Genomic DNA, 27,939 nt, shown 5'->3' on the forward strand with positions numbered 1-27,939 from the left:
CATATTTAAAATAATTGATATGATAGAATCGTAATACAGAAATCCTTACTTAAAATGTCTTAGTATAGTCTACCAATTAGAAATAATATGTGTATTACTATGCAAAGATCAACGTTAAATTTTAAAAGTACTGTAAAACTATGTATCTTTGGTAATTTTAGTGATTAATGCTTTAATTAAGAGATGAGGTACATGCAGACATATGCAATAAACTGACATAATTCATCATATTGCAAAGAATAACATGATGAATGCATATGTATATTGTGAATTACACAACGCACATGCAAATCATATACCCATTATCACGCAGAAGCATTATTTTTCCCATATTCAAAATGCAACAAATCTTCAAGTACTACTCAATCTACTGTATGACTATTTAGGAACAAAGTAGTTCATGCTATCTTTTGTAGAATAATAATTTAAACTGAGAAACTCAAGTTAATGGAAACACAGAGCAGACATTTTTAGTGGCTACATCTTTGTGAGCTAAGCTGGAAACCAGCCTCTGTACTATGCATCTGTTGTTCTACAGTGTCATTTTAAACAGAAGCCTAGGCACTGAAGATTTTAATAAGGTCCTTAAATAATCGCTGAATTAATTTTTTTTTTTTTTTTTAAGTGTTGAGCAGTGAATACATTGGTCAATGACTAGTTGCAAAAATAACAACACTGGTCCGGAAACAGTTTCTCAATGAAAGAGTAATTACTTAAAGACACAACTCTTCTGAGATTGATTTGTCTTTGAATGAGGTGTCCTAAAATGAAGACAATTTAAACGTGAATGCATTTCGTGCTTGGAAGTAGCCGGAAAATACTGACGTGTGCAAGCTTGGTAAGAGTAGACAAGTTCCCAAAACCCTGACAGAGGCAGAACCGGCTGAGGCTAAGCTCTAAAAGGACAGGCTGGGGTTATTTACTTTTTTTTAAAAACATTTATTATTTATTTATTTATTTTATTTTTTAAAGATTTTATTTATTTATTTGATAGAGAGAGAGATAGCGAGAGCAGGAACACAAGTAGGGGGAGTGGGAGAAGGAGAAGCAGGCCTCCCGCGGAGCAGGGAGCCCGATGCGGGGCTCGATCCCAGGACTCTGGGATCATGACCTGAGCCGAAGGCAGACGCTTAATGACTGAGCCACCCAGGTGCCCCCAGGCTGGGGTTATTTATAGACAGCTTCTTATCACATAGGTTAACCTTCTCTAGTTTAATGTGACTTGGAGACATACTGTTAATTAGGCTTTTTGACTCAACTCAATGGGAAATAAATATGTTTTTTGCCTTGTTTTGTTTTAATGTACAAGTTAAAGGGAAGGAACAGAGCGCCTCTGAAATTCTTCTACTGACTACAGAGGATTGGTGTTGTACTAACAGGGAATAATGCATATCTGAACATGTTAATTTAGATAAACAGGGCAAAAATCAATTTTTCTGATCATTTTGAACTTTAATGTGGGTAAAAGGGCTTCTGTTAGTAGGAGAAAGACTACTAGATGTTCCTAATTTACGGATGAGATTGAGTCAGCATATATGAATCAGAGAGAGAAGGTCTTTTAAAATTATTATATACTTCAATATGCATTATAATTCTCATTCTTAAATCAAACCTAAAGAAAAATATTTATAGGATCCACCATTGTGTGAATCAAATATAATAGCTTCATGGATGACTTTTTCTCATCTGGGATAAGAAGATAATACCCTTATTAATATATTAACATGAAATTTTATAACATTTTAAAGATTTCTTTAAAATGAAAAGTCTATTTTACTTTTTAATTAAATCTATTTCCCAGAAAGGTCTTTAAGGCTCTACAAAGTACCTTGCATTTTCTTAACACTGACAGTTCTTGAAACCACGCTTGAACGCTTTCTTTATACTTTGGTGAACAATTGAAAGATCATATGCAAAAGACTGTGCTTTCTCTTTTTCTTGCCCTGTAATTAAGGCATTTTAATGCATTTCCTCATAGTTGTTACAAGAGCAAACTATTAAGATTCATAGATTGAGACAATTTTGACTCCTGTGATTATACAAACACATATGATATGAGTTTTTCCTAATCAGGGATTTGAAAAAATAACAACAAAACTCCTTCAAATAAAAATTAATCTCTGGAAGGTTCAATTGAAACGGGGCTTCCTGTGTTGCCTTAATAAATGTAAATGATCTATAAAAAATAGAAAAACACAATACATTTGGTTAATTATCCCTTAATACAAATAGGGTAAATGATAAATTCATATTAAGAACACATTTTCTTCAAATCAATGTATATTTTTAAGAGTTTGCGATCTTTGGGGTTTTATTGTTGTTGTTTAAAAATAAAAATACTGCTTACAAGTCTAAAGATAACCAAGTAAACAGACTTAAAATCATAGAAGAATTAAGATTTTAATTTAAATGTACACATATTTTTTTTCTGAACAAAAATGCATCTAGAAAGACATACATTTAGTTTGATATTCCTTAAGTTGGGAAACTGTATTTTCAATTAAAGAAAAATGCTTTTGTAAATAATGATAAGAAACAAAGCCTAAAATATCAGAATTATAAATGTTTTAATATTTGTTTGCCAGGAGGAATATGGAATGGAAATTATACATTTATTACAACCTTTTTTTAAACAAACAAACAAAAATCGTTCGCGATGCCATTTAGGAACTATACACTTTTCAGAGCACAAAGAAGTATGCTAATACTTCTGTCATATTTTGAATCAATGTGCAGAATTTCTTAGCCCTTTACTATATTAGACAATACCAGGTTTGCTAATGGTGTTAAAATATTGTAATTGGATTTGATCTTAGCCAACGAGATGAGTTTTTTTGGATAAACTTTGGAAATTGTTTTTTAAAAAAAGCATTTTTAGATTATACCGTCTGATTTTAAAATTAAGACTGGCAGGAAGAAAATATTAGAAAAGGTAGGATGTTCTAATTGTATAATACTTTTGGACAAGACTGATCTAAGACTCTCCCTGACTTTTTAGGTTTTTACTGTAAAAATTTTGAAATGTATAAAAAGAAGAGAACTAACTCCCTCACTAAATAACCATCTTGCAGATCTTATATTCCCCCTTTAAATTTCTCTCTCACCTTATGTATTTATTTTGCTGAAATTTAAAAGAAATCCCAGGCTCTTAAGTCACTCCATCCCTACATGTTCTCATATGTATCTCTTTGGAAAAAAAAATGGACATTTTCTTACATAACCATAATGGCTCTGTCATGCCTAACAAAATTAACAGTCATTTCTTGGTGTTAAGAATTCACACCAATCCATATTCAACTTTCAATGACTGTCAAAAAAAAAAAATCTTTTTTTTAATAGTCCATTTGATGGAATCGAGATACAACAAGGTCAACTGCATCTGGCTATGATGTCTCAAGTTTCTCTTTCCTAGGGCAGTTTCTCCTTTCCCCATTTATTTTCATGACTTTGCCTTGTTGAAGAAACTGCTCTGACTTCTTTTTAAATTAAACCTGGGATGTCCCTGTTGAAGAAAGTACAATATACGGCTGAGAAAGTGAAACCTGTCAAAATTTTCAAATTAATTTTTGGCTATAGGGAGGCAAAGGGGGGGAACCCTGAGACACTTAGGCCTATTTAATGATCTGAATAATTTCCAAAAAGCCATTAAACAATTCCACCCTTCATACTAAAGAGTCTGAAACTGTAATAATCCTGCATAAAATGGGTGTTTTATAACATTACTTTGATATATTGGCAGTTTCTACAATAGTTGTTATTTAACAGTGTTAACATATTTGCGCACAAACTAAATGACATCAAATAAGCAAATAAATGTCTAGCAATTCCAACCTTACTAATATTTTTCTTAGAATGTATAAAGAAATAATTATTTTTAAATCAATCTAAGAAAGAAATACAAGCTGGCATGTCTCTTTTGTTTTTAGCACTCCCCCCCCCCCCCTTAAAGGATCATTTAACCAGACAGGCAGGTTTTCATTAAGTTTAATTTGTGTGGAACTTAAATATTAAGTTGAGTTACTAGGATGGTAAACCAAATGATGGCTCTGTCTTTTAAAATCTAATGTTGTACTTTTTAAGGAGAGATATATAGAAAATGTAGAGGATTATAAAATGCTAATGAAAATTACAAGTGTGAGAAAATGAAACTTTTATATATCTCCATGGTATTCGTACTAAACAAAGAAGTAAATTAACATATATAAGATTGACTTAGTCTTTCCTTGCAACGGCTTTAGCTAATAAAACTTCAAAAAGATCAGTGATGTACAGTTTTTGAAAATCCAAAATATGAATGACTTTAAATGGAACCATATGAAGTGAACGACAGTAAAGTGATCGTAGATAAAATTACCAAACTTGAATGAAATAAATTCAAAAGGAAAAGGATGAAGGGCAATTAAGTACCTATTTTGACAATTCTTAGTGGTCAAGTTTTTAAAAGTATGACACAGGAACCTTAACCTATCTATAGATGAGTGATAAATGAGGCATTTTGTGTCATTACATTCCCATAAATCACTTTCTTTAACCACTGACGGCTTTTATCAGATCTAACCTTTTCAAGCTTCTATTAGAGTGCTAACATTTTCAACTTTGACACATGTGCAGTTTACAAATTCTGCAGCTGATTAACTCTGGACAGAAGCTCACTGGCATCATTGTCTTCAAGTTGGGTGAAAGCCTTAGGGTCTCAAAAACTCAGACACTTACATTACAGTACAAAAATCTCAATTAAAGTGATGCGCTGGGCTTTAGAGTCACTAAGTGATTGTTTTCTATTGGGAAACAAACACCAATAAGACTTCATTTTTCACGAAATAGGTGACCTAGGAAATACCAAGGATAAAAAAAGATACAGAAAATCCCTGGATGATAAGGGTTAATTTCTAACCAAGTACATTTTTTTATCTCAAAAGTTTTTTTGGCAATAAAAAGATACATATATTTTTTCATGTTTCAAGTTTTTATTTAAATTCTAGTTAGTTAACATATAGTGTAATATTGGTTTCAGGAGTAGAATTTAGTAATTCATCACAAAAAATATTTTTCAAAAAATAATTGCTACACTTCAGTTCTGACTCAGTCAAAACAAAGAAAACCCAAGATTAATACATTCATGGGGTGAGGAATATGGCCACAAATAAAACATAATTTAACTGGGGCTGTTATAATGATGAAATCATTTTAAAGTGAATTTTGTGGAGAGATAATGAATCAAACTAAAATACATAGTTTCACTCTCCTGCAACTGTCAACATTCTAAGTTAAAGGTTGTTTTGGATAATTCAAGAGATCAATTCATTTGAAAAAGAAAAAATGAAAATTTCTCTTATTCTTCCTACCTTTGAAACAATTCTGTTGCAATTATAAAGACAAAACATGTAAAAGATAATGCAATTTCTGTTTAAGTTATTGTTAAAATACCAGATCTCCATGGGATGCCTTTTATACATAAGTTATAACGAACTACTTATTACCAACATGAAACATTCTAAACATGCATATCACAAGATGAAACTTTAAAATAATCAAAATATTTGCCTGTTAATAATGGAGAAATAAATAAGGCAAATATAGGTAAGTTGAAATCTTCCTTTACAGTGCAGACAAGAGAAGATCAACACTTCATAGTATTTTTAATTTTAATGGTCCTAATTTCTGAGTATAAGAGTCAAATACAACAGTCGAACTTGACCGTCCAAGGGTCTGGTGATTAACACAAGATTGTGCAGGTAGATACCTTGCGGATGTCAATGTGCTCATAAAAATAGCGCATACATAAATACATTTGAGTAGATGTGAGTTTGTTCAGACAAAGATATCAAAGAAACTTGTTTGGAAAATATAATTGACACAGACCTTGAAATAAAGCTAAAGTTTAAAAAAATACTGTCTCTGGCAATAATAGCCAGGCAGAACAAATCCTGATACTGGTTGTTTGACCACCAGAAGCCAGCTACTTCAAACAGTATTAGTTTTGATAAGAACTACCGGCCATCCAGCCTAAATAATAAAACCTACAGAGACAGACTAATGGCACTAAAGTAAAAATGTTCACAGACAGCCTCCTGCGGCAGATTGCCTCTTGTTGATAAATGACAAATCTTAGAAAAATAGTGGGGGAAGGACTACTTTTCTAGCATCCAAACCCACATAGTCTCATAATGTCACCATCTAAGGCCTATCCATGACAAATTAAAAACTTCTTTATTTCACTAATAATGTCACTCATCACAGGAGCTGGGCAGTTACACTTTGACAATTCAGATGTAAATCCTGGGTTGCCTATGAGTATTCATGACAAAGGCATATTTATCATTTAAAACAAAAGGACATGACTTCTTGGTGTTCATATCAAAGACCAGTGATGGATGAGGCCATGCTAATCAAAAGACAGACTAGAAAGAACACAGATGTTTGCTACTTTGATTAAGAAAAGACTATTCCCTCCCCTAAAACTTCCCCAATATGGCTATTTCAAATAGTTTTAAATATATAATTTTAAATAGATACCTAAGAGTTTAAAATTTCCAGCTGTAGCTTCTATAGTAAAATACGTTTTTTCCCCAATCTCAAATTACAGAAGCAAAATTCCTGAAACCAAAAAAAAAAAAAGATCAAAATACCAGAGAGGAATAATTCCTCAGATGTAACTCATAGAGGGATTTCCACAATTGGTTTTATCCTTCTTAATTATTATTTTCAATCCAGGAAATGAAGAGAAAGAAAGTATCATCCCAAACTTTTATAAATAGTACAACTGTGAGCTGAAATCAATGTGAGAAGCTGTAAGGACAGCAAGTTTAAGACATTTTGCCATATTTGTTTCTGACCATTATGTCTCTGTTGTTTCAAATGCTCTTCAAGTTGAAAAGCATGTAAACATAGCCGATGTCCATATTTTAAGATTTACTCAAAACCTTAAACACAATCAATTCTGGTGCTTTTAGCATGTATCACCATTTTGGATGAGGCAGACCAAAAATAAGTGTGTCATTAAAAAAAAAAAAAAGATATTTAGAGCTGGAGCTATTGATAGCACTTCTTCCCATTCCACTGATGAAGAGCTACCATCAGGACTGGCTAATAGAAATCCAATTTACAAGGCCCTGCTCATTTGAGTGCCTTTCAAGATGCACAGGATTGGTAACCCTTCAGACTTGCAAACAAATGTCTGCTCTTCCAGGGCAGAACTATTTTAATGTGGTTCCGGGGAAGTCATCACGGCTAGGTCACCTTGAAGATGTGGATAGTACGGGTAGGGGTGGGGAAAGCCTACTTGGTAAATGATCTGTCTCCTGCCAATTTTCCTTGCCTGCTTTTCAATCCCAGTGAAGCACATTTGTTGATAAGCTTTTAATAGAGTAGTATATGACCAAAAAAACAAAATACAACACAATATAAAGCCATATTGGGGGAAGGAACGACTTATGCATTAAGAGAATACTTGAGTAGTTTGGTGGCACCAGCTAAAATGCTAGGTAGGCAGAAGGTTCCCCCTCTGGTAGGATCATCTTCCTCTCAAAATGATGGGCACATCAAAATCACATGGTCACTCTGTACACCTACGTCACCTGTGATTCTTTGTCTGGAAATCCTGTGTCACATTAAATGTGACACTGGTGTTAAGCCAGCAAGGATATTCATTCCATTTTATACAACTGAGTTGCATCCATATGTTTACCAGGGTTGACTTTTCGCAAGCTGTAGTAACTATTATATGCCCTACTTATAATGGGGATGTCCACCTTTTCAAGTTTATACCTGCTTCTCACAGAGGGAAGTAAGGGTTGACCATTTCAGAGAGCTTAACACTCAATATATTAAGAGGTATTTATAGAATAACAAAAATCTTTCACCTTTTGGCCCTTTTATGAAAAATTTACTGAATGCCTAATATATTTAATATTCAGTAGCATGTGAGAATAATTTTTATGCAACTCTGATAGTTAGAAAGATAGATAACTCAATTATTAGATCATCTATCAAAATATTCAGATGTATAAGAGGCTACTAAAAAGATTGATGACTGAGAAAGTCCACTGATTCTCTAGCCATCATATTCATGCATTTGGCCAGACAACATTTTTCGCTGCCTTCACAAGCAAGCTTCATTACCCATCACTCCACTGAAAAGAGTTTATTATGAGGCTGCCATCTTGGCAAGACTATTATTTAGATGATAAATGCTGAGGGGAAAAAAAGTGTGTCTACTTTTTTTTTTTTAAGAAGAAAGATGAGCTTTTCTGACAGATAAAACAAACAGCATCTACATTTCTAATTAACTTAAATTTGGCAGATACAAATATAGGTCAGTTAAAGCTATGATGTTATCTTCTGTCTGAATTTTACCCTTAATTTGTAAAATGTAAATTAACTAATTAGAAGAAAAACAGCATGATTAGTGACAAAATGCTTCAGCTGGGTCTTTGCTTCCTGACATTTATGATCAACTATAATGAATTATTACTTTCTAAAATAATTGATAGAATATATATATATATTTTCTTACCACAATGCAAGAAATTTTACTAAGAATTTATAAAAGAAGGCCAGGAACCTGGCAAAACAACAGAACTTTGTGGTGTACTTTCTGGGGAAAAGATGCATATAGAATGCCATAATATTAGAAACAACTAGATTAATTTATGCCTGTGTATGTACCTAAGGGTGAATTTGGAGGAAAGAAGCGTGTAGAGATTAAGTCACTAATAAGCCCGGTAAAAGGATTGTCAAAACTTAACCCTTTCCCTGTCATCTCAAATGGGTTTGCTGTGTACTCAAGCGATCAGTGAGAGTGGTGCATGTGTGTGCACACACGCGTGTGTACAAGTGTACACGTGCACATGCATGGGCCCGCATGCCGGACTGGGGGGTTAAAATGTTACTCAGAGAATGGTTAGAAAAGAGAAAAAGGATTTGGCTACTTGAGTTTCAGCAGGAAAGTCTGTCACTGTTAAGTAGAATTAATCTGTGTAATAGTTAAGGAAAAAGAGGTTTTCAGCTATTCCTATGTAGATAAAGACTCCGCAATGAGAAGTACATCTGCCATGTCAGATACAGGTGTCAATGAAAAATTACATAAAATCCTGAAAGGTCGGGCCTGTGGAGGTGGCCACGCTTTGGGGTATGGAGTGTGCTTGACCAGGCCTTGGGCAGGCAGAGCAGGATCAGGGCTGTCAGTCCTCATAGCACACAAACTTAGAGGTCTAATCTGAATAAGGAATACCAGGAAATTGGAGCTGAAGCCTGTGGAATCCTAGAAAGGAGCTAAACGTGCTTTGTCAGTACTGGGCATTGGTTTCCAGTGACATGACAACATTTGAAAGGGCAGAGAAAACAGAGAAACAATTCAAACAAAGACATATGGTGATGTGCAGGGTGCTACTGGAGAGTTCAGGTACTATGCAAAATAGGCGAATAGTTAAACTAAGTACTGCAAAATTTCAGTCCTAATTTTAGGTTATGTCACTACAATATTTACTTTGGACAAGCATACCTTAATTTCACTTAGCAGACAGTTATCACATTTGGAAACAATTTGACTAAAATACTGGAATACTCCTTTTTCTCCAATATTATGACAAATACATAAAACCTTCCACAATTTGCAGAGTGCAGTTTAAATGCTAGGAGAATATTGTCAGACTTATTTTATATTGACTAATTGTGGAGACAGCAGGAAAACCTTTCTAAATAGCTACTCTTGATGAAAAGCATTTAGCTTACTACTTTTATATTTTGGAAATTCATTAACGGGAAACATTTTTTCTTTCATCCTCATCCCTACACCGCTGCAATAGGACATTAAGAAATAATATGGGTTACTAGTCAAAGCTCTACTTCACAGTAGATAAATCTAACACAGAACATATTTATACATGACAGAAAATACTCTTGCCAGCTCTCTGGCCTCCACCTAACTCTTCAACCTCTTAACACGTGATATTACCTATAAGGTGGCTACTTCAAAAGCTACCTAAGATTGACTTTTGGTACATTAATTTTGCACTTTGGAGGTAATCCTTAAACATTCGAACTCCAAAAAATTGTTTCTATCACAAAGATAAGGAAAGACTGTAAAACGTATTATAGCGTAGAGACTTCCTCGTTTGTTTCGTTTTTCTATTTCAAGGATTAACAATCTCTACCCAATGTATCATTCTGAAAAACGAATTTAATTTCTTTTAATTAAAAGCATTAATAGCTCTCACTAAGATTTTCGGCTTGATGGTCACTGGAGAAAAGAGACTAGAGACACTTAAAAAGCAATCATTTATGTTCATTTAAATTTTTAAATATTTCTGTGTAGAAGCAGCATTTGATGTTCATCTGTAAAGGAGGACAAAGGCAGAAAGAGCAATGCAGTGAGTGTCGGGTACCCTGACCCAACCTGGGTCCCTCAGTACTGCAGGAAGGTCAGATCCGCTCAGCGTTGTACTGGCGTGTCAAAATACGTCAACAAACATCACACCGCATGAAGGAGAAGGACCTTTCAGTTCTTTACGTTTGGGCTGCCGATGGAGCTTTAGACGGAGGGTATGCATGAATGGTTTTCCTAGTTGCTTGACAAATGCAACTCCCAAGCTTTCTTTCAAGTGTGATTGTTAAAAGCCCTAGGTTTTTACATTTTGGTACAACTTTCTAAACCCATATAACTTATGATGGGAACTGATGTTAACCATCAATACTCCAAATAATCAGATTCAATGCAACTAGACTAAAATTACTGTATAACGGTTAAATGCAAGAGATGAAGGTTGAGAGTCAATAAATGTAGAAACAATTTTATTCACTCTAACAGTAATACTTATTGTTCATCAGTTCTCTAAACTTTATTATGGATGTCATTATATCGCAGTTGTCTTCTTTCTCTCCCCATCCATAGAGAAGGGCATTTCTCTATACTCCTCCGTGAAAACCCACTTTGTCTATCAATAGTAAACTGTGGATGATCTCTAAATCCTACCTATCTCTGATCCATCACTTGAATTCTTATTCTACAACCCAGCTGCCTTTGGACATCTCTAAATGTCACAACTAAAGTTATTGCTAACCTGGATTATTTTCTACTCTCAATTCTTTAACAGCATCAGTATTCTCTCCACACCACCAATATCAAAACCTCAAAGTTATCGTTGTACCATACCTCCCATTACAACAACATTTAGTTACTTGCCAAATTCTGTAAATTCTATCTTTGTCATCTCTGTAAATCTGCACAGTCTCTTCCATTCCCACCCACCAGTATGATTTGGGAATTAATGGATTATTTCAATATGGACAACTGTGTTAGCAATTGTGTTTCTATCCCCAACTTCTGGCTTCTGTCCACTTGAAGCAATGCTACCAGAACATCCAGCCTAAAGGTAGGTCCTAATCATGCTACTCTTCTATCAAAAAATCTCCCCTGGCTTTCCAGCTTTATGACCTTGATCTGGGTACTTAAACTCTCTATGCCACACCTTTCTCATATGAAATGGGGATAAAATACTAGTATCTACTTCATAGGCTTCATATGTGGATAAAGATGATAATACATGGAAGTGCTTAAGCCAGTCCTTGAACATAGCTGGTGCTCAGTGTTAGCTATTTTTGTGATCCATGTACATGCTTTTTTCCCCAATTAAATTGAATTAAACTCCTTGAAGGCAAGATGAAGCTTTGCTTATCTCTGTATGCTCTGAATACATAATACGCTGTCTCTACATAAAGGAACTTAATACATATCTACTGAACTTAGTCATATATTTATGCTACTACTGATGGACCATTTTGCTAGAACATGTTGCATTAGGAATATGTCGTGGTAAAAGTATTCATTTTACACTGAAATAACGAAGGGCAGCTGGAGCTGATCAAAATTTTGGTCTAGTGCTGAGTCAATATGGTTTTACACACCTAACCTATGCTCACAACCAATGACTTCATTTTTACCACCTTCATAATCAATATAGAGTGCTCTGAAAGTATTACAGCTGAAGCTATCCGGGATGATTATGATAGACTCACATCTACATAAGTTGATGAGCTTTATGAATTAAAAAAACCCTCTTTTTGCTAAATAAAGGAATTTTGCATTAATTTTGAATTTATGATCACTTGGAATGAGCTATTAGGGATGCTACAGGACTAAATTTAAAATGTGTAGGTGGTGGTGGTTAGCAAAGCTGCCAATGATAAAAGGGAAGAAGATGGCAAAGAGGAATATATAGGGAGAAGTAGGAAGGGGTTAACAGGATTGTTAACCTTGCTGGCAGAAACCCTGTAAGAAAATAAGGGTGAACAAAATGGTAAACATCTCGATGTTAGCAATTCAGGTAGGAAAGGGAGTAAAACAAGAGAATGGAATTCATAAATCATAAGTAGACTAAGAATATAAAGGAGAGAGCAAGAAAACAGAAGAGAATCTAATTTGCTTGTGTTAAATGGAATAAATGGATAAATGGAATTCATAGTAGGAGTTTAGTTTTTATGAGAATACGACTTCCAGGGTCAATTAGAAATGCGAAGGAAAGGATGTTTACCATTGCTGTTATGTATCCACACAGGTTTTTGTTTTATGAGAAGAAGAGTATGAGACATGCAAATTGTATTCATGGCTCATTTTCCATACTCTACACGTGTGAGAGGAGAATGAGCAAGGGCAAACTAGGGCAACACAGACTCATCATCTGTAAGTCACCCACCCCAGGAGATTCTTGAATGATATCAAATACCAAAAGATGCTCAGAAATGGGGAAATGTGTCTCTTAAATGTAGAGGCAGAGAAAAGTGAGAGAAAAGGCATAACTTCTGTGAACAGGGCTCTATCTCACCAAAACACGGCCAGCTTTATGTCAGTCCAAGTGGCAGCAGAAGCCCTTGGTGAGTGCTAATGAAAGATGATTGAAGAAAGCTGCCTTCTAACAACCATACACTTATTACCCAATCTTTGGCCTGGACTATACCAAAGCCTTTCCTTTTTTTTTTTTTTTTTTTTTTAAATTTTTTTATTGTTATGTTAATCCCCATACATTACATCATTAGTTTTGGATATAGTGTTCCATGATTCATTGTTTGTGCATAACACCCAGTGCTCCATGCAGAACGTGCCCTCCTCAATACCCATCACCAGGCTAACCCATCCTCAGGCTAACCCATCCTCCCACCCCCCTCCCCTCTAGAACCCTCAGTTTGTTTTTCAGAGTCCATCGTCTCTCATGGTTCTTCTCCCCCTCCGATTTCCCCCCCTTCATTCTTCCCCTCCTGCTACATTCTTCTTCTTTTTTTCTTGCCATTTGCAACGACGTGGATGGAACTGGAGGGTATTATGCTGAGCGAAATAAGTCAAACAGAGAAAGACATGTATCATACGACCTCACTGATATGAGGAATTCTTAATCTCAGGAAACAAACTGAGGGTTGCTGGAGTGGGGGGTGGGGTGGGAGGGATGGGGTGACTGGGTGATGGACACTGGGGAGGGTATGTGCTCTGGTAAGCACTGTGAATTGTGCAAGACTGTTGAATCTCAGATCTGTACCTCTGAAACAAATAATGCAATATATGTTAAGAAAGAAACAAAGCCTTTCCTTTTGCTGGGCAAAAAGTAGTGACTGAAAATCCCATTTCAACTCTAAGGATCCTGGGAGAAAGAGACCTAGAGGTCTGTTTGAGAAAGAGAGAGATCAAAAGAAAGAAACCTGAAGGTTTGCACAATCCTCTCCCATAAATTATTCTATTCATAGTTGATGCTTAAGAAAATTTGTTAGTAACAATGAAATCTATAACTTAAATAGCAAATAAGTTTACAAGGTTAACATTGAATAAGACAAACTGTTTACAATGTGTTAAACTATGTGTTAAAAACCATAATTGAGAGACATCTACTTGGAGCCAAGATGGGGTAACAGGGACTGGATTTATCTTCCTGCTGGAAATAAACAAATGGAATAGATGATGACAAATAATGACAGTAATGTGGAACAATGCCCCCTGAGTGATGGGAAACAAAAAAGGTAAGCCCTTTGCCCCAGCCACTTCCTGGAGTTTTCAGGCTGCACTGTGAAGACGAAGAACCTAGGTGAGGCTCAGCGGGTCCCTCTGAGTTGAGGAGATAGAGTTGGAAGGATGGGAAGACCAGGAAGCTAGCTAGAGTCTGTAGGACAGAATACCAGCAGAGGAGAGCGGTACAGAGAGAGAATTCCAGAGACTATCTGTAGGTCTCCAGCAGAGGAGAGCGGTACAGAGAGAGAATTCCAGAGACTATCTGTAGGTCTCCAGCAGAGGAGAGCGGTACAGAGAGAGAATTCCAGAGACTATCTGTAGGTCTCCAGCAGAGGAGAGCGGTACAGAGAGAGAATTCCAGAGACTATCTGTAGGTCTCCAGCAGAGGAGAGCGGTACAGAGAGAGAATTCCAGAGACTATCTGTAGGTCTCCAGCAGAGGAGAGCGGTACAGAGAGAGAATTCCAGAGACTATCTGTAGGTCTCCCGTGAGTATACAGCAGAGTATTGACCAGTACATGTGCGACTTGAACATATTACTATGATCAATTTGACCAAATTGCCAATTATAGCACAGTTCACTCACAACAGCAGAACAAACTTTCTTTTTAAGCGCACATGGAACACTTACCAAGATAGCCATAGTCTAGGCCATAAAACAAATCTCAATAAATTTAAAAGGATGCAAGTTTGTTTCTGACCTCAATGGAAATAAATTAGAAACCAGTAACAGGAAGATAGGCGAAAAATTTTTCAAATATTTGGGAACAAAATACCCTAAATACATCTAAATAGCCTGTGAATTAAAGAAGAAATGAAAAATTAGAAAGTACTTGGAACAAAATAAGTATGAAAACCCAACATATAAAATTTTGTGGACTACAGCCACAGCAGTTCTTAGAGGTAAATTTACAGCACTAAATTGCCTATCTTGGAAAAAAAGAATGGTTTTGAATCAATAACCTCAGCCTTCCACCTTAGGAAACTAGAAAAAGAAGAGAAAGTAAAACTAAAGAAAATAAAAAATATACAGATTACACTAGAAATCAATGAAAGAAAAAATAGAAGTAACCAATAAAATTAAAATTGGCTCTTTCAGAAGACCATAAAATTGATAAACCTCCAGGCAGACTGATCTGGAAAGAAGCTACAATTATCAATATCAGGAATGAAAAAGTTGACATCACTACAGACAGATTCTACTGCTAGTAAAAGAAAAAAGGGATATTCTGAGTAAGCTTATCCCAATACATTCCACAACTTAGATGAAATGAACACATTTTTTGAAAGACACAAAGTACCAAAGTATATTCAAAAAAAAAAAAATCCAAAAACAAAACCCAACAGCTTGAATTATCCTTACATCTATTAAACAAGTCAATTTTGTAGTTAAAAACCTTCCAACAACAACAACAAAATAGGCGCAGATGTTTGAAGAGGAAATTCTACCTAACAGTTAAGAAATAATAACAAATCTGCACAAACTTTTCCAGAAAATTGAAGGGGAGGGGAAACCTCCTAACTCATACTATGAGCCATCATTACTCTAATACCAAAGACTTAGCAGGAAAAATAAACCACAGACCAATATCACTCATAAATGTAAAAGAAAAAATTCTTAATACATCTTCAACAAATCAAATCCAACAAAATATAAAAAGATACTGTTTCATGACCAAGTGGAGTTTATCCCAGGAATGCAAGGTTGGTATAACATTCAGGAATCAATCACTGTAATTCACCATTTTAACCTATTAATAATAATTAAAAAAAAAAAACCCATTTGACTATCTTTTTTTTTTTTTTTAAGATTTTATTTATTTATTTGACAGAGAGAGACACAGCGAGAGAGGGAACACAAGCAGAGGGAGTGGGAGAGGGGGAAGCAGGCTTCCTGCCGAGCAGGGAGCCTGATGCGGGGCTCGATCCCAGGACCCCGGGACCATGACCTGAGCCGAACGCAGATGCTTAATGGCTGAGCCACCCAGGCGCCCCTCCATTTGACTATCTTAATTGATGCAGAAAAGCATTTGACAAAATCCAACATCCATTTTTGATAAAATCTCTCAGCAAGCTAGGAATAGTAAGGAGCTTCCTTGACCTGATAGAGAACATCTACAAAAACTGATAGCTAACGTTATTCTTAATGTGAAAGACTGAATGCCTTTTCCCGAAGAAAGGCGATGTATGTTGTCCACCACTATTTACCTTTGTATAGGTGATTCTAGCCAGGGCAGTTAAAAAAAAAAAAAAAGTCATCCAAATTAAAAAAAGTAAAACTGTCTTTATTCACAAGTGATATGGATGTCTATGCAGAAAATCCTACGGCATCTGCCAAAAGAGTAAAGTATTAGAATGAGTTTTACAAAGTTGTAGGATATAAATCAACATACAAAATCAACTGTATTCCTTTATAGTAACAACGAACAATTGGGGATTAAAATGAAAACTATCACTTCTTTTTCTTTATTTTTATTTCTTATTTATTTAGAGAGAGAGCACACATGTCTGCATGAGTAGGGGCGAGAGGCAGAGAGAGAGGGAGAGAGAGAGAATCTTGAGCAGGCTTCACACTCAGCACGAAGCCCAATGTGGGGTTTGATCTCATGATCCTGAGATCATGACCTGAGCCAAAACCAAGAGTCAGATGCTTAACCAACTGAGGCACCCCCAAAACTATCACTTCTAAAAGAATCAAGCAATATAAAACACATAGGGATCAATCTAATGAAAATGTGAGGGATTTGTACACTGAAAACTACAGGGCATTTTTAAGGAAAATATTAAAAGACCTAAATAAATGGAGAGATACTGTGATCATGGATCAGAAGACTCAATATTGTTAAGATATCAATTCTTCCCAAATTGACCTATAAATTCAATGTAATCCCCGTCAGAATCCCAATAGACTTTTTTTGGGGTGAATTTATAAGATGATTCTAAAATTTATATGGTAATGCAAAGGACCTAGAATAGACAAAAATAACTTTGAAAAAGAAAAATAAAGTTTGAGGATTATATAGTTTCCAAAATATAGCTATAGTGATCAAGATGGTAGAGAATTGGCATAGACAAATTGATCAATGGAACAAAACAGAGAATTCAGAAAAAGGCCTACCTACACATAAATGATCAATTTATTTTTTAAAAATTTTATTTTATTATGTTAATCACCATAACATCATTAGTTTTTGATGTAGTGTTCCATGATTCACTGTTTGCGTATAACACCCAGTGCTCCATGCAGAACGTGCCCTCTTTAATACCCACCACCAGGCTAACCCATCCCCCCGCCTCCCTCCCCTCTAGAACCCTCAGTTTGTTTCTCAGAGTCCATAGTCTTTCATGGTTCGTCTCCCCCTCCGATTTTCCCCCCTTGATTTTGACAAATGTGCAAAGGCTATTTAGTAGCTATTAGTCTTTACAACAAATGGTTCTGAAACAACTGCATACCCATATGCTAGAAAATGAGCTTTGATCTACGTATCACACCATATATAAAAATTAACTGAAAATGGATGCTAGACCTAAATGTAAATCTAAAATAAATTTTTTTAAAAGATTTTATTTATTTATTTGACAGAGAGAGAGAAAGAGCACACAAGCAGGAGGAGCAGAGGGAGAGGGAGCAGCAGACTCCCCGCTGAGCAGGGAGCCCAATGCGGGACTTGATCCCAGGATCTTGGGATCATAACCTGAGCTGAAGGCAGATGCTTAACTGACTAAGCCACCTAGGCGCCCTAAAATAAATCTTTTAGAAAAAAGGGGACCTTTGTGATTTCTTTTTTATTTTTTTTAAAGATTTTTTTTAAATTTTATTTTAAGTAATCTCTACACCCAACGTAGAGCTCGAACTCACAATCCCGAGATCAAGAGTCAAATGCTTCACTGACTGAGCCAGCCAGGTGCCCCTGTGATTTCTTTAGATCTTTGAATCTTTAATATTTCCTAGATGTGACATCAAAGGCATAGTCCATAAAAGAAAAATTGGTAAACTGGACTTTATTAAAATTAAATTGAAAGCCACTGTTCAGAGAATGAAAACACAAGCAAAAGACTGGGAGACAATATTTCATATTTGATCACATGTCTGATAAAAGACATATCCAGAATATTTTTTTAAAACTTCCAAAACACAGTAAGAAAAGAACTCGAAAAATGAGCCAAAGACTTGAACAGACACTTCTCCAAAGAAGATAGGTAGTAAATAAACATGTAAAAAGATTCTCAATGTCACTTGTCATTATAGAAATGCAAATTAAAATCACACTGAGGCACTACTACACAACTCTTAGATAGCCTAAAGTTAAAAGGACGGAACATACCAAGTGGTGGGGAAGCTGAGGAACACTTGAAACTATCATAAACTGCTGGTGGGAATGTAAAATGGTGCAACCACTTTGGAAAACAGTTAAATCATTTTGCAAAAAGGTAAACATATTCTTACCGTATGTCCCAACTATTTCATTTCAAAGTATTTGGCTAAGAGAAATGAAACCATACAAACATTTTTACATGACTATTCAAAGGAGTTTTATTACTAATAGCAAGAACTAGAAACAACCTAAATGTCAATTAATAGGTGAACAGATAAATAATGGTATAGCTATGCAAGTGAATACTTCTCAGTAAAACAAAACAAAACGAAAAACAAAAAACAAAAAAAAGCCAAAGTACATACTGTATGATTCCATTTATAGAAAATACTAGAAAATGCAAACTGAATCTATAGTGAAGAAAGCAGATTAGTGGTTGCCTGGGTGCAGAGAGAAGTGAAGAGATTGAGAAGAAGGATTCTAAGGAGGCACAAGAACTTTTGGGGTGGTAGGTATGTATGTTCAATATCTCTACTGTGGTGATAATTTTATAAGTTTATATAAACGTGTCAAAACTTGTCAAATTGTATACTTTAAATATGTGCAGTTTATAATGTTAATTATACCTCAATAAAGCTATTTTTAAAACTATTCTTATTTATTAAAACAGACTTGTTTTTTATGTGCAACCAACGGCAATTCAGAAAAAAAAATGAACTCCATTTAAAATAAAAACATTTCTTAACAAATGTTCCACAGTTCACTTCTCTTCTGAATTCACACTAGTCTTCAGATAGTTCAGTCAGAATTTGTGAATGTAAACCACATACAAAAGACTTCTCTAATTCTATGGATTTCAAATCCAACAATTTAGGGGTTATTATATTCTGGGTGTACTGGCATATATGACAGGCTTTTATAATAAACCTACAGATACATATTTTGAATATAGAATAAGGGCTCTTGAGAAAGCAACAGAGAACACCTGGCCCATTTTTCACTAACCTTATGGAGGTAAATATCTAAACCACATATGTTGGAGAGCTTTTTAGATCAGCTCAGCGAACCCATTAACTGACTAAGTAAAGTAGCCGCTTAAAACAGATTTCTCACCATGGCTGACATGAAACTGCCTGGTGAGCAGAAAGCGCACAGGTGTGAATTCAGAAGGAGATCTGGGTTCAGGTCCCATCCCTGCAATTTACAGCCTCAGGCCTTACTATCAGCCCCCCCCCAAAACAGAGGTGACTGACACAGTGCCTGTGAAGGTGTTTGCCGAACTGAACCTTTGTTCCTTAATAAGGCTTTGTTTTTCTCATCAATACTCTGTTTGAAAGCAGAAAGGCTACAAATGCAAGGGCTGTTTGGCAAATACTTGGCCAAGGCTAGGTAAAGAAGGAGTTGACATCAGTGCTGCATGTAGAATGGCATGATCACCTAAAGTTTTCAAAAGAAAAGAAAAACTCCCAAGGTCCAGGCTCTACGCAACATCAATTAAACCAGTTCTCCAGGGATAAGACCCACATCAGTATTTTTAAAATGCCCCTCATGTGATTTCAATACATGGTGAAGTTTGAGAATCACTGACCTACCTACCCAAGCCATTTTAGCATCAGTTTCAACCAGTTTCAATTAGATCTCCAATATTCTAGAATGAGTCTCAGAAATGGATTCTGTATTCTTGGGCTCATGACTCTATTCATGCTCCTGGGTCACTTCCTATTGGCAGAATCTCTATTATTCTTCCCTCACTCTCTCTGGATGATCATAATGGTTGTGTTTCCATCTTTAGAATGACCGCCCAATCATTTGCTTGTTAGTTTGGTGTGGGGTAACTTTTCTGAAGCATTCTATCACAGTGGGTCAGCAGAAGAGTCATCTTTTCAACAATTCTTTGGTCCCCTGATTTTGGAAAACTGATCAATATGCTCTCTCTATTCCCCCCACTCCCCCAAATCTTGTGCATACTTGAAGACAGTAATCAGATAGATATCTTTCTGAGAAACTACAATTCATTAATATTTCCTTATATGTCTATTTTCTTTCTCTTTAGTCCTTCGACCCATTCCAGTTATTTAACAACTGTCTTTTTATTGCAAATATCACTTTAAAAGCATAAGGAACATTTTTATCCCTTATTCAGTTTTGGATTTAAAGTCAACACTGAAAACAACAACAGCAGACAATATGAATTCCTTGGTGGGGAAAATTCTTGCATTTCACATTCCAAATGCAGAAAAAAAATGTTATGAGAAATCATTCTTATAAAAGTACTACATACATAGCAGACACTTCTTTCATCCTTTTCAAATATTTCAAGGTTGCTCCGGCTAGTAACAGTGTCAAGTATTTGTCTGGAACAACGGAACATCAATATCTCACAACCATCTCCACTGTAAGAGATGGAAAAGCAAATGATTATATTTTACCTTTAGAGAAGCCCTCTCCAGTGCATTTGCTAATTATGAGTCAATCTGTCTCTTGTTGCTGATGACTACTTGTTAGTATACTGGAGCAGTGCCTTCTGAGGCTGTTGTAATTGAAGGTTTGCAAGAGCTTCTATTGCTGAGGCACATAGTCCAACTTAAGACAGTTGTGATCAGCCTTGTTTTTAACAGGACTGAAATAACTGGAAATCTGTGATTTGGCTAATTGCAGGCTTCCTGGAAGTATCTTAATGCAGGAAAAACTTTGGCCATCCTCTGAAAAAATACCTTCCTTAACTCTCACTGCTAGGCAGCCCCATTCTAAGTGCCTCACCTCTCAAGGCAGCACAGACCAGAGAAAGCAATTGCTAAACCATTGAGTAAATAACCAATCTTTAAAATATACTTAGAGGTAAGAACTAAAGTCAAATCAATTCTTGTGGCAGAAGGTATTAGCTTAGCATTGCCTCTGGAGAGTAGACTCTCTGGAGCCAAAGTTTCAAAATTCTGACATATGGAAGTCAGCTCTTAATCTTTTCAGTGATACATAAATGTGATTAAGACCATATTTCCTCTGGTGCTCATTTCCCCTCACATCCTAACACCAGTACAAAAAAATGACTTTGGAGGATACATGTATTTGCTTCCCTTGGTACTGTTATTTAGAACCCTTCAAGAGAGGTCCATGGCCTGGCCCAAAACTTGAGAGGATTCTGTTCTGGACCCCTCTGGTTGTATCCTAACCCATGGGGTGAGGATTCAGCAGGACCAAGGGGACATCCCCACTTGCTGTATATCCCCCCAATCCCTTTCTAGGCCACACTCCATGTACCAGAGACCTTAGAACTGATCACCTACTGGCCAGGTATCTCCACCAGCCAGGTATTCCACCAGCTTTCGGGCATTTGATGACAGATAAAACATACAGAGAAGATGAAACTCAATGTTAACTGGAGGAAGGTGACATGTAAACAAGAAATTACAACATTTAACACATGCTATGAAATTATTAGCAGAACACGGGAGTGGGTACCGAATGCAAGCGTGGAATGCAGGAAGGTTTCCCAAAGAGATGTCAGCCAAGCTGAGTAGTCCAGGAGGAGTTATCTGGCAAAGAAGGTAAATAAAAGTGTCGACTCAGAAGACTTCTAAATTCTATCAGACAGGGATATACAGGAGAAAGAGACACACGGGAATAATACCTGTTGTAGACTGCCAGGCACTTCGAAAGTGCTTTACACGTATTAAATAACCGATCTTCATGACCACGTGGTCAAGAGGGTATTACTGACACTATTTTATAGGAGAAAACGAAGACCCAGGGAGGTTAAGCAAGTTGTTCCTAGTCACGGGACTGGAAAGCAGCATGGCCTGGATTCAAACCCAAGAACACAGGAGATTCCCTCCATCGTTTCAAGGCTCACTAAGCAGGGAAAGCATGTTGAAACAAAACTCGGCCTTGTGCTTGCCAGTCACAAGTGTCAGTCCTCTCTGAGAGAAATGAAGAGGTGTATCTACCAAGTGCCCTTCGGTTTCCCATGGGGGCCAGTGTGCGCCCGGAATGGTAGTTGGCAGGGCTGAACCCGCAGCTGAGATTTCCACGTTCCTGGTCGGTAGTTGTCGGGCACAGTGCACGTGCTGCCTAGAGGCTTGTGAGGCTTTGCTCTTTAGGGTCACTTAATATTTTCCTGCAGATGGACCTACCTTATCTCCAAACACTGAAAGTGAGCACAGGTGTCTGCTCCTACTTCTCTGAAAGGCCACATGTATGTACAGAACCCGTGTATGTAATTTGGCCTCAGATTATAGAATTGCTTTTTTTTTTTTTAACTGTCACCATCAGATGTGAAAATATACTTAGTAATACAGGTCAAATTGTCAAAGAACTCAGTTTTTGATTACAGAAGTAGAATGAGAAGGCTTCTGGGGTGTTAATTGCACAAGGAAATATGGTTTTTATGCAATTTGTATTTATAGACCTATGTATATGGGATATATAAATACACATATATGTAAATATGTATGTATTTTCTTTACAATCATATATAGAGCCTTATATAATTTGGGGCTATATTATGGTCCAAATGCTGCTTCCCAGAGGTACTCTTTATTTCCTTTAACTCCACGGAAGTAGAGACTGTAGAGTTTTGAGGAGCTATCTGATCAAAGTTCATACCCGGGACAGGGGCCTGCTCACAGGAAAGGCAGCTTATTATCTGTACTCAATGTCTTTGACTTTAGGGAAGGTGATGGCATTGCAAAATTTAAATTTTTCTGATGTTAATTAAGCCAGGGAAAATTCTTGAAGCTTTGATTACAAAGGAATGAGGGGCACACTACATATAGTAATTAACAACAGCAATATAAAAGGTAAAGCTCTTTAATAAAGGCTCATATTCAAACAAATTGATGCTTATATAAATGTTTATTCTTTCACTCAGATAGGGATAAATATTATGAAGAAAAGTCCAACCAAATGAGGAGGGAGAGATGACTGAGGTGAGGTCATTTAGATTGAGTGGTCATGGAAAGTATCCCCGAGGAGGGGAATTTGAGCAGACACCCGAATGGTGTGAGGAGCTCACCATGTGGAGATCCAAATGGGAAGAAAACTCCAAGCAGAAGAATAAGCCAGAGTAAGAGTTCTGAAGTAGAAATAAGCAGTGTAGATTTTAGGAAGGCCCAGAAAGCCAGTGCGGCTGCAGAAGTATAAGAGAGGGAGGGAGCCTTAGTTGGGGGGAGAGAGAGAGAGAGAGAGAGGCAGGTGTGCAGATAACTGGGGATGGTAGAGAGCTAGATCATGCAGGGCTCTGAATGTCATGTGAAAGAGTTTGGATTTTATTTGAAATGTGATGGGAAGCCACTGAGGAGTTTTCAGTAGGAAGTGATACAATCTAATTTGTATTTTCTAAGAGTCGCTCCGGCCAGGGTATGAAAAACGGACCACAGGAGTGTAAAGGTTAAGGTCTGGAGACCAGTTCGGAAGCTACCGCAACAGTTCAAGAGGTGATGACAGATAGTGAGGTGGTGCCAGGTAAGAAGGTGATACTGAGGCATGATTTGAGATATGACAAAGATGGAGCTGAAAGGATTTTCTGGTAGGTTGGTGATGGGCTGGTGTTTGGCTTGAGTATTTGGGCAAATTGTGGCACCATTAGTTGAGCATGGGAGGAATCGGGGGAGCCACAAGCCTGGTGAGGAAAATCAAGGGTTTAATGTTAGACATGTTAGGTCTCAGATCCCTACTGGATATCCAAGAGGAGATACTGAATGGACAGTTGGATAAACAAACAAATTTGTACTCAGTGGAAATATTAGGGCTGGCAGCAAGAATTAGGAGATACTGTTACAGATACAGTATATAAAACCATAGTCTCCGATGAAAGCTCCAAGAGAGAACCCTGGAAGTGAATGTAGATAGCAAAGGGCAGAGGGCTGAGCACTGAGTTCCAGAGCCCAGCTCCAGTGTAGAGCTGGAAGGAGAAAAACCCAGTAAAGCAAACTGAGTATGCTGCTGGGATGGCAGGAAGTAACCCAGAAGAGTAGCTCTCGGAAGTCAAGAAAAGATGTTTTTTTTGTTTTTTTTTTGTTTTTTTAAGATTTTATTTATTTGAGAGAGAGAGAATGAGTGAGAGAGAGCACACACATGAGAGAGGGGAGGGTCAGAGGGAGAAGCAGACTCCCTGCTCAGCAGGGAGCCCGATGCGGGACTCGATCCCGGGACTCCAGGATCATGACCTGAGCCGAAGGCAGTCGCTTAACCAACTGAGCCACCCAGGCATCCCAAGAAAAGATGTTTTAATAAGGAGGTAGGGTATGATCAACTTTGTCAAAGTTGCTGAAAGGATGAATAAGAATATCCACTTGCACCAAAAAAGAAAACTTGTAGAAACATTAAACTAAAAATTAAGGGCTCTGTAGTTATTTGAGATAATGGGTTTATACAAGGTCATGATTCTACAAATATTCATTGAACAGTCTTATTGTAAAATCCAACATTTAATCTAAAAAATAGTGTGACAATTTGATAACAGTGTTTATGTTAACTAGAGGCTCATCACACAAATAAAGCAATTAGCCCAAATGCCAACCAGTCAATAGCCTCCTTGAAAGGCTACCTACAGGTGGGAGAGATGATTTCCTCCACTCTCAACAATTTCAGCAACTACTATGTGAGTTGTGTTGAGGCAAAATATGAAGAGTAGGATACCATACTTTCATAAATTGGCTAAGTTCTCCCGTCAAAATGTCCTATCACTGGTAAGTCCGTATCACTGTTATAATCAAAATTTTATATCCAAGTAAATGCCTCTATGTTCCATTTTGAATATCACCACTACTTCCATTTCTTGGCCTCTCTGCAGACATCTGGTAAAACTACTGAATTCTGTGTAGAGTATTTCCTCCTTGGATGATCTGGAACATTCAAAATCAAGGCTAACTTTCCCTTATTGCGTAATATACCCCGAATGAGTCATGCCCAAGAGCTGGTACATATTCAAAGAACATGTTTAGGGAATGTAAACCAATAGTCATGTAAGTAAAACATCATTAGAATAGAAAAAGTAGCACACAACGAAATAATCTAAAATCCAGTCCAAAGGAAACTGTATTAAATTATCCATAGCTCAGATCCCCTCCAGCTGGGTCAATAATGCATGGGGGTCCGATTACTGACTAGAGTATCTATTCAACCTCTAAAATAGTGTTAGACACATAGTAGGCACTCAATAAATAGTTCACTTGTTTTAGGAAAAAAATATGATTTTTAAGTAAGCGCTACTCTTTGGAATTCAATTTGTAATTGTTCCTCATAAAAGACTTGATCAGTACCAAAGTGGGGGCACCGTCTCAGTGCATAATGGTTTTGTTTTTTAGTAGAGTTAAAAATGCTTTAGCAACCTAAACTTACACAATTTGATTTTCTTGTCATTGCGTTCCCTGTATCACCAAAGATGATGCTTTCTTTACTATTTCAAACTCAAAAAATTGCTAAAAATCTAAAATTCAATTTGCCACATTACTGCTAATTTGAATAATGGCTGAATAAAAGATAGGGAACGCTGAAGCAGCATTGATTTCTAAAACATTTTGCACTTTTCTCTTCCATCCCTGTAAAGTAAAGCTCGGATGCTACGCACAATTACACAAGAAAATCAAGAAAGCCATTACATTCAGCATTTTGTCATGATCATTGTTACCATGGCAAAAAGTGGGCTTAGTTTAGCACAGCTGCTACGGACGAGGTCTGCCGGCCTTTTGTAAAGCTGAGTAACAATATAATACCAAATTCTGTAGCCTGTCACTGTTTTTTTGTTTTGTTCTGTTTTTCCCCAGGATGAGACTATTGTGCACAGATGCTACTGTCTCACTCCTTAATGATCTGGGCCCATGTCATCTTATTATTGTATTCTTACTGTTGGCCAGTGACTGAGGAACACAGTTAATCTAGAAAGGTTACCCCTTGCCCTACCTCCTACTCTAAGGGGAAAAAATGCGCGGTGTGAAAATGTGGCACTTCAATAATAGAAAAAGCCAAAATTTCAACAGTTGTACTATAAATGACAACAGAGATGTACTGGAAAGGGCATAGGTTTGGGAGCGAGAAAGACAAATGCAGGACGACTAACTGTATGGCATATTATTTTCTCTCTGAGACTCTGTTATCTGTAAAATGGGGGAAAAGTAACTTCCGTGTGAGGATTAGCTGAGAGAATATGAAGGCCCAGGCCCAGGAATTTGATAATAAAGCATCCTCCCCTCCAACCCTTTCCCTTAATCGATGAGATTTCCATGCCTTCAGTCAGGACTGTTGATTGAAGTTGGTGGGTAAACTGTTTTTCTGTTGGAAGGCAAATTGTTTTGATCTTTGATATCACTTGGATACTTTCCTCAGAGAGCTGAGGATATGATTTTTTTAAAGGTCTGAGAGTAAGCATAAATTTCACATCCAAAGGATAAAAAGTTAGTGTCAATAGGCACCCTGCCTTATTATTCCTATTTTAAGTGCTACCAATATTATTGCTGTAAAACGGAAAATGGGAGTATATACTAATTTTGACCTTATGCAGAGATTGTTAGTTTTAAAAAATGAAGCAACATTATGAAAGCAGAGAAGTTTAAATTATCTGAAATGAATACATTAATCAAGTCTCTGTATTTACCAGAAACAAAGGCTACTAGCATTTTTACCAGCTAAACAAAATATTTTTTCTAATGAGATTTCAGCCGAGTATCGTTTATCTTAAGAGAAAAATAATGGGACCTTACCTATTCCAGTAGCTCCAGAACTGGTCATGCAGGTAGGCATGGTGGCTACATTCATCACCAAATGAGGCTTTGCTTTCAATCCAGTGAATTATGTGCCCTTCTACAGCTAAGGGACAAAGCATTACTAATACAGAGCAAAGAGAAGGGAAGACTGGAAATACTGAACTCTGCCTAGGCCTCTCTGTGCTTCACATTAATGAGCGGAGGCTCGGCCCTTGCTGTCATCAATGGAAGTAATTATAAAACAACACATCATATATGTTCCTTACAAAGACCATTTATGCTATAATCACATCCCCTTCATTTTCATCATCATTTTCAAAAGTCCCCCTCCTATTCTGACACTGCCTCTGTAAGTGGACGAGTACTGTGAAAGCAAACCCAAGTGAGCCAGTCTGGCTTTTCAAAGGAATCATGTTTAAAAATTCAGAATTTAGAGAAATGACCTGAAAATGGCACCCAAAATGTCTTCAGACATTTTTGTCTGATATATATAATATATTTGTAAACGTTTTTAAGGCAGAGATTTCTTCTGAACCAATTATTTTCTGCTCTTCTAAAATAATCTTTTCTAACAATTTCACCCATTTAAAGCTAATCTACTCTGGTAACATTTGCTAATATTAACAAAAAGTAAAAAAAATAAATCTATGGAGAAAACACATCCCCTTTCACTATAAACAAATGCATAAGAGAGTTTAAGGACTTACCAACTGGAACTTGTAAAATAAAGTCTGGTGTTTTGTCATAACCCTTTGCACGGAGCTGATCTTCATCTACAGAAAGAACAAATACTATTACTTATAACAGTGTTCCATTAACAAGACAGCAATATAATTGCTTTTCTTTCTTAAAAATGTATAAAAATTGCTAATGCAGTCATACATATCTTTCTTATGCATGCAAGGCTGTGTCAGAATAAATGAACTTTCTTAACA

The 27,939-nt window shown here is 36.6% G+C and overlaps 1 protein-coding gene across 4 annotated transcripts in view; it reads right to left on the bottom strand.

Moving 5' to 3' along the window:
* CDIN1 (CDAN1 interacting nuclease 1) overlaps nt 1-27,939 on the bottom strand; it is a 254,139-nt gene that overhangs the window by 118,446 nt on the left and 107,754 nt on the right. For 3 of the 4 annotated variants that reach the window (XM_078053403.1, XM_078053404.1, XM_078053402.1), the window contains 2 exons: nt 27,712-27,777; nt 27,002-27,107 (listed from right to left, as the gene is read on the bottom strand). In XM_078053403.1, coding sequence (XP_077909529.1) covers nt 27,002-27,107; nt 27,712-27,777 — 172 coding nt within the window. Of the gene's footprint in view, nt 1-21,650; nt 21,839-27,001; nt 27,108-27,711; nt 27,778-27,939 lie in introns of those variants that run through there. The other variant, XM_078053405.1, reaches the window with a different exon arrangement.

This window comes from Halichoerus grypus, chromosome 8, assembly GCF_964656455.1.
Source record: "Halichoerus grypus chromosome 8, mHalGry1.hap1.1, whole genome shotgun sequence".
In the NCBI taxonomy this organism is placed as follows: Eukaryota; Metazoa; Chordata; class Mammalia; order Carnivora; family Phocidae; genus Halichoerus; species Halichoerus grypus.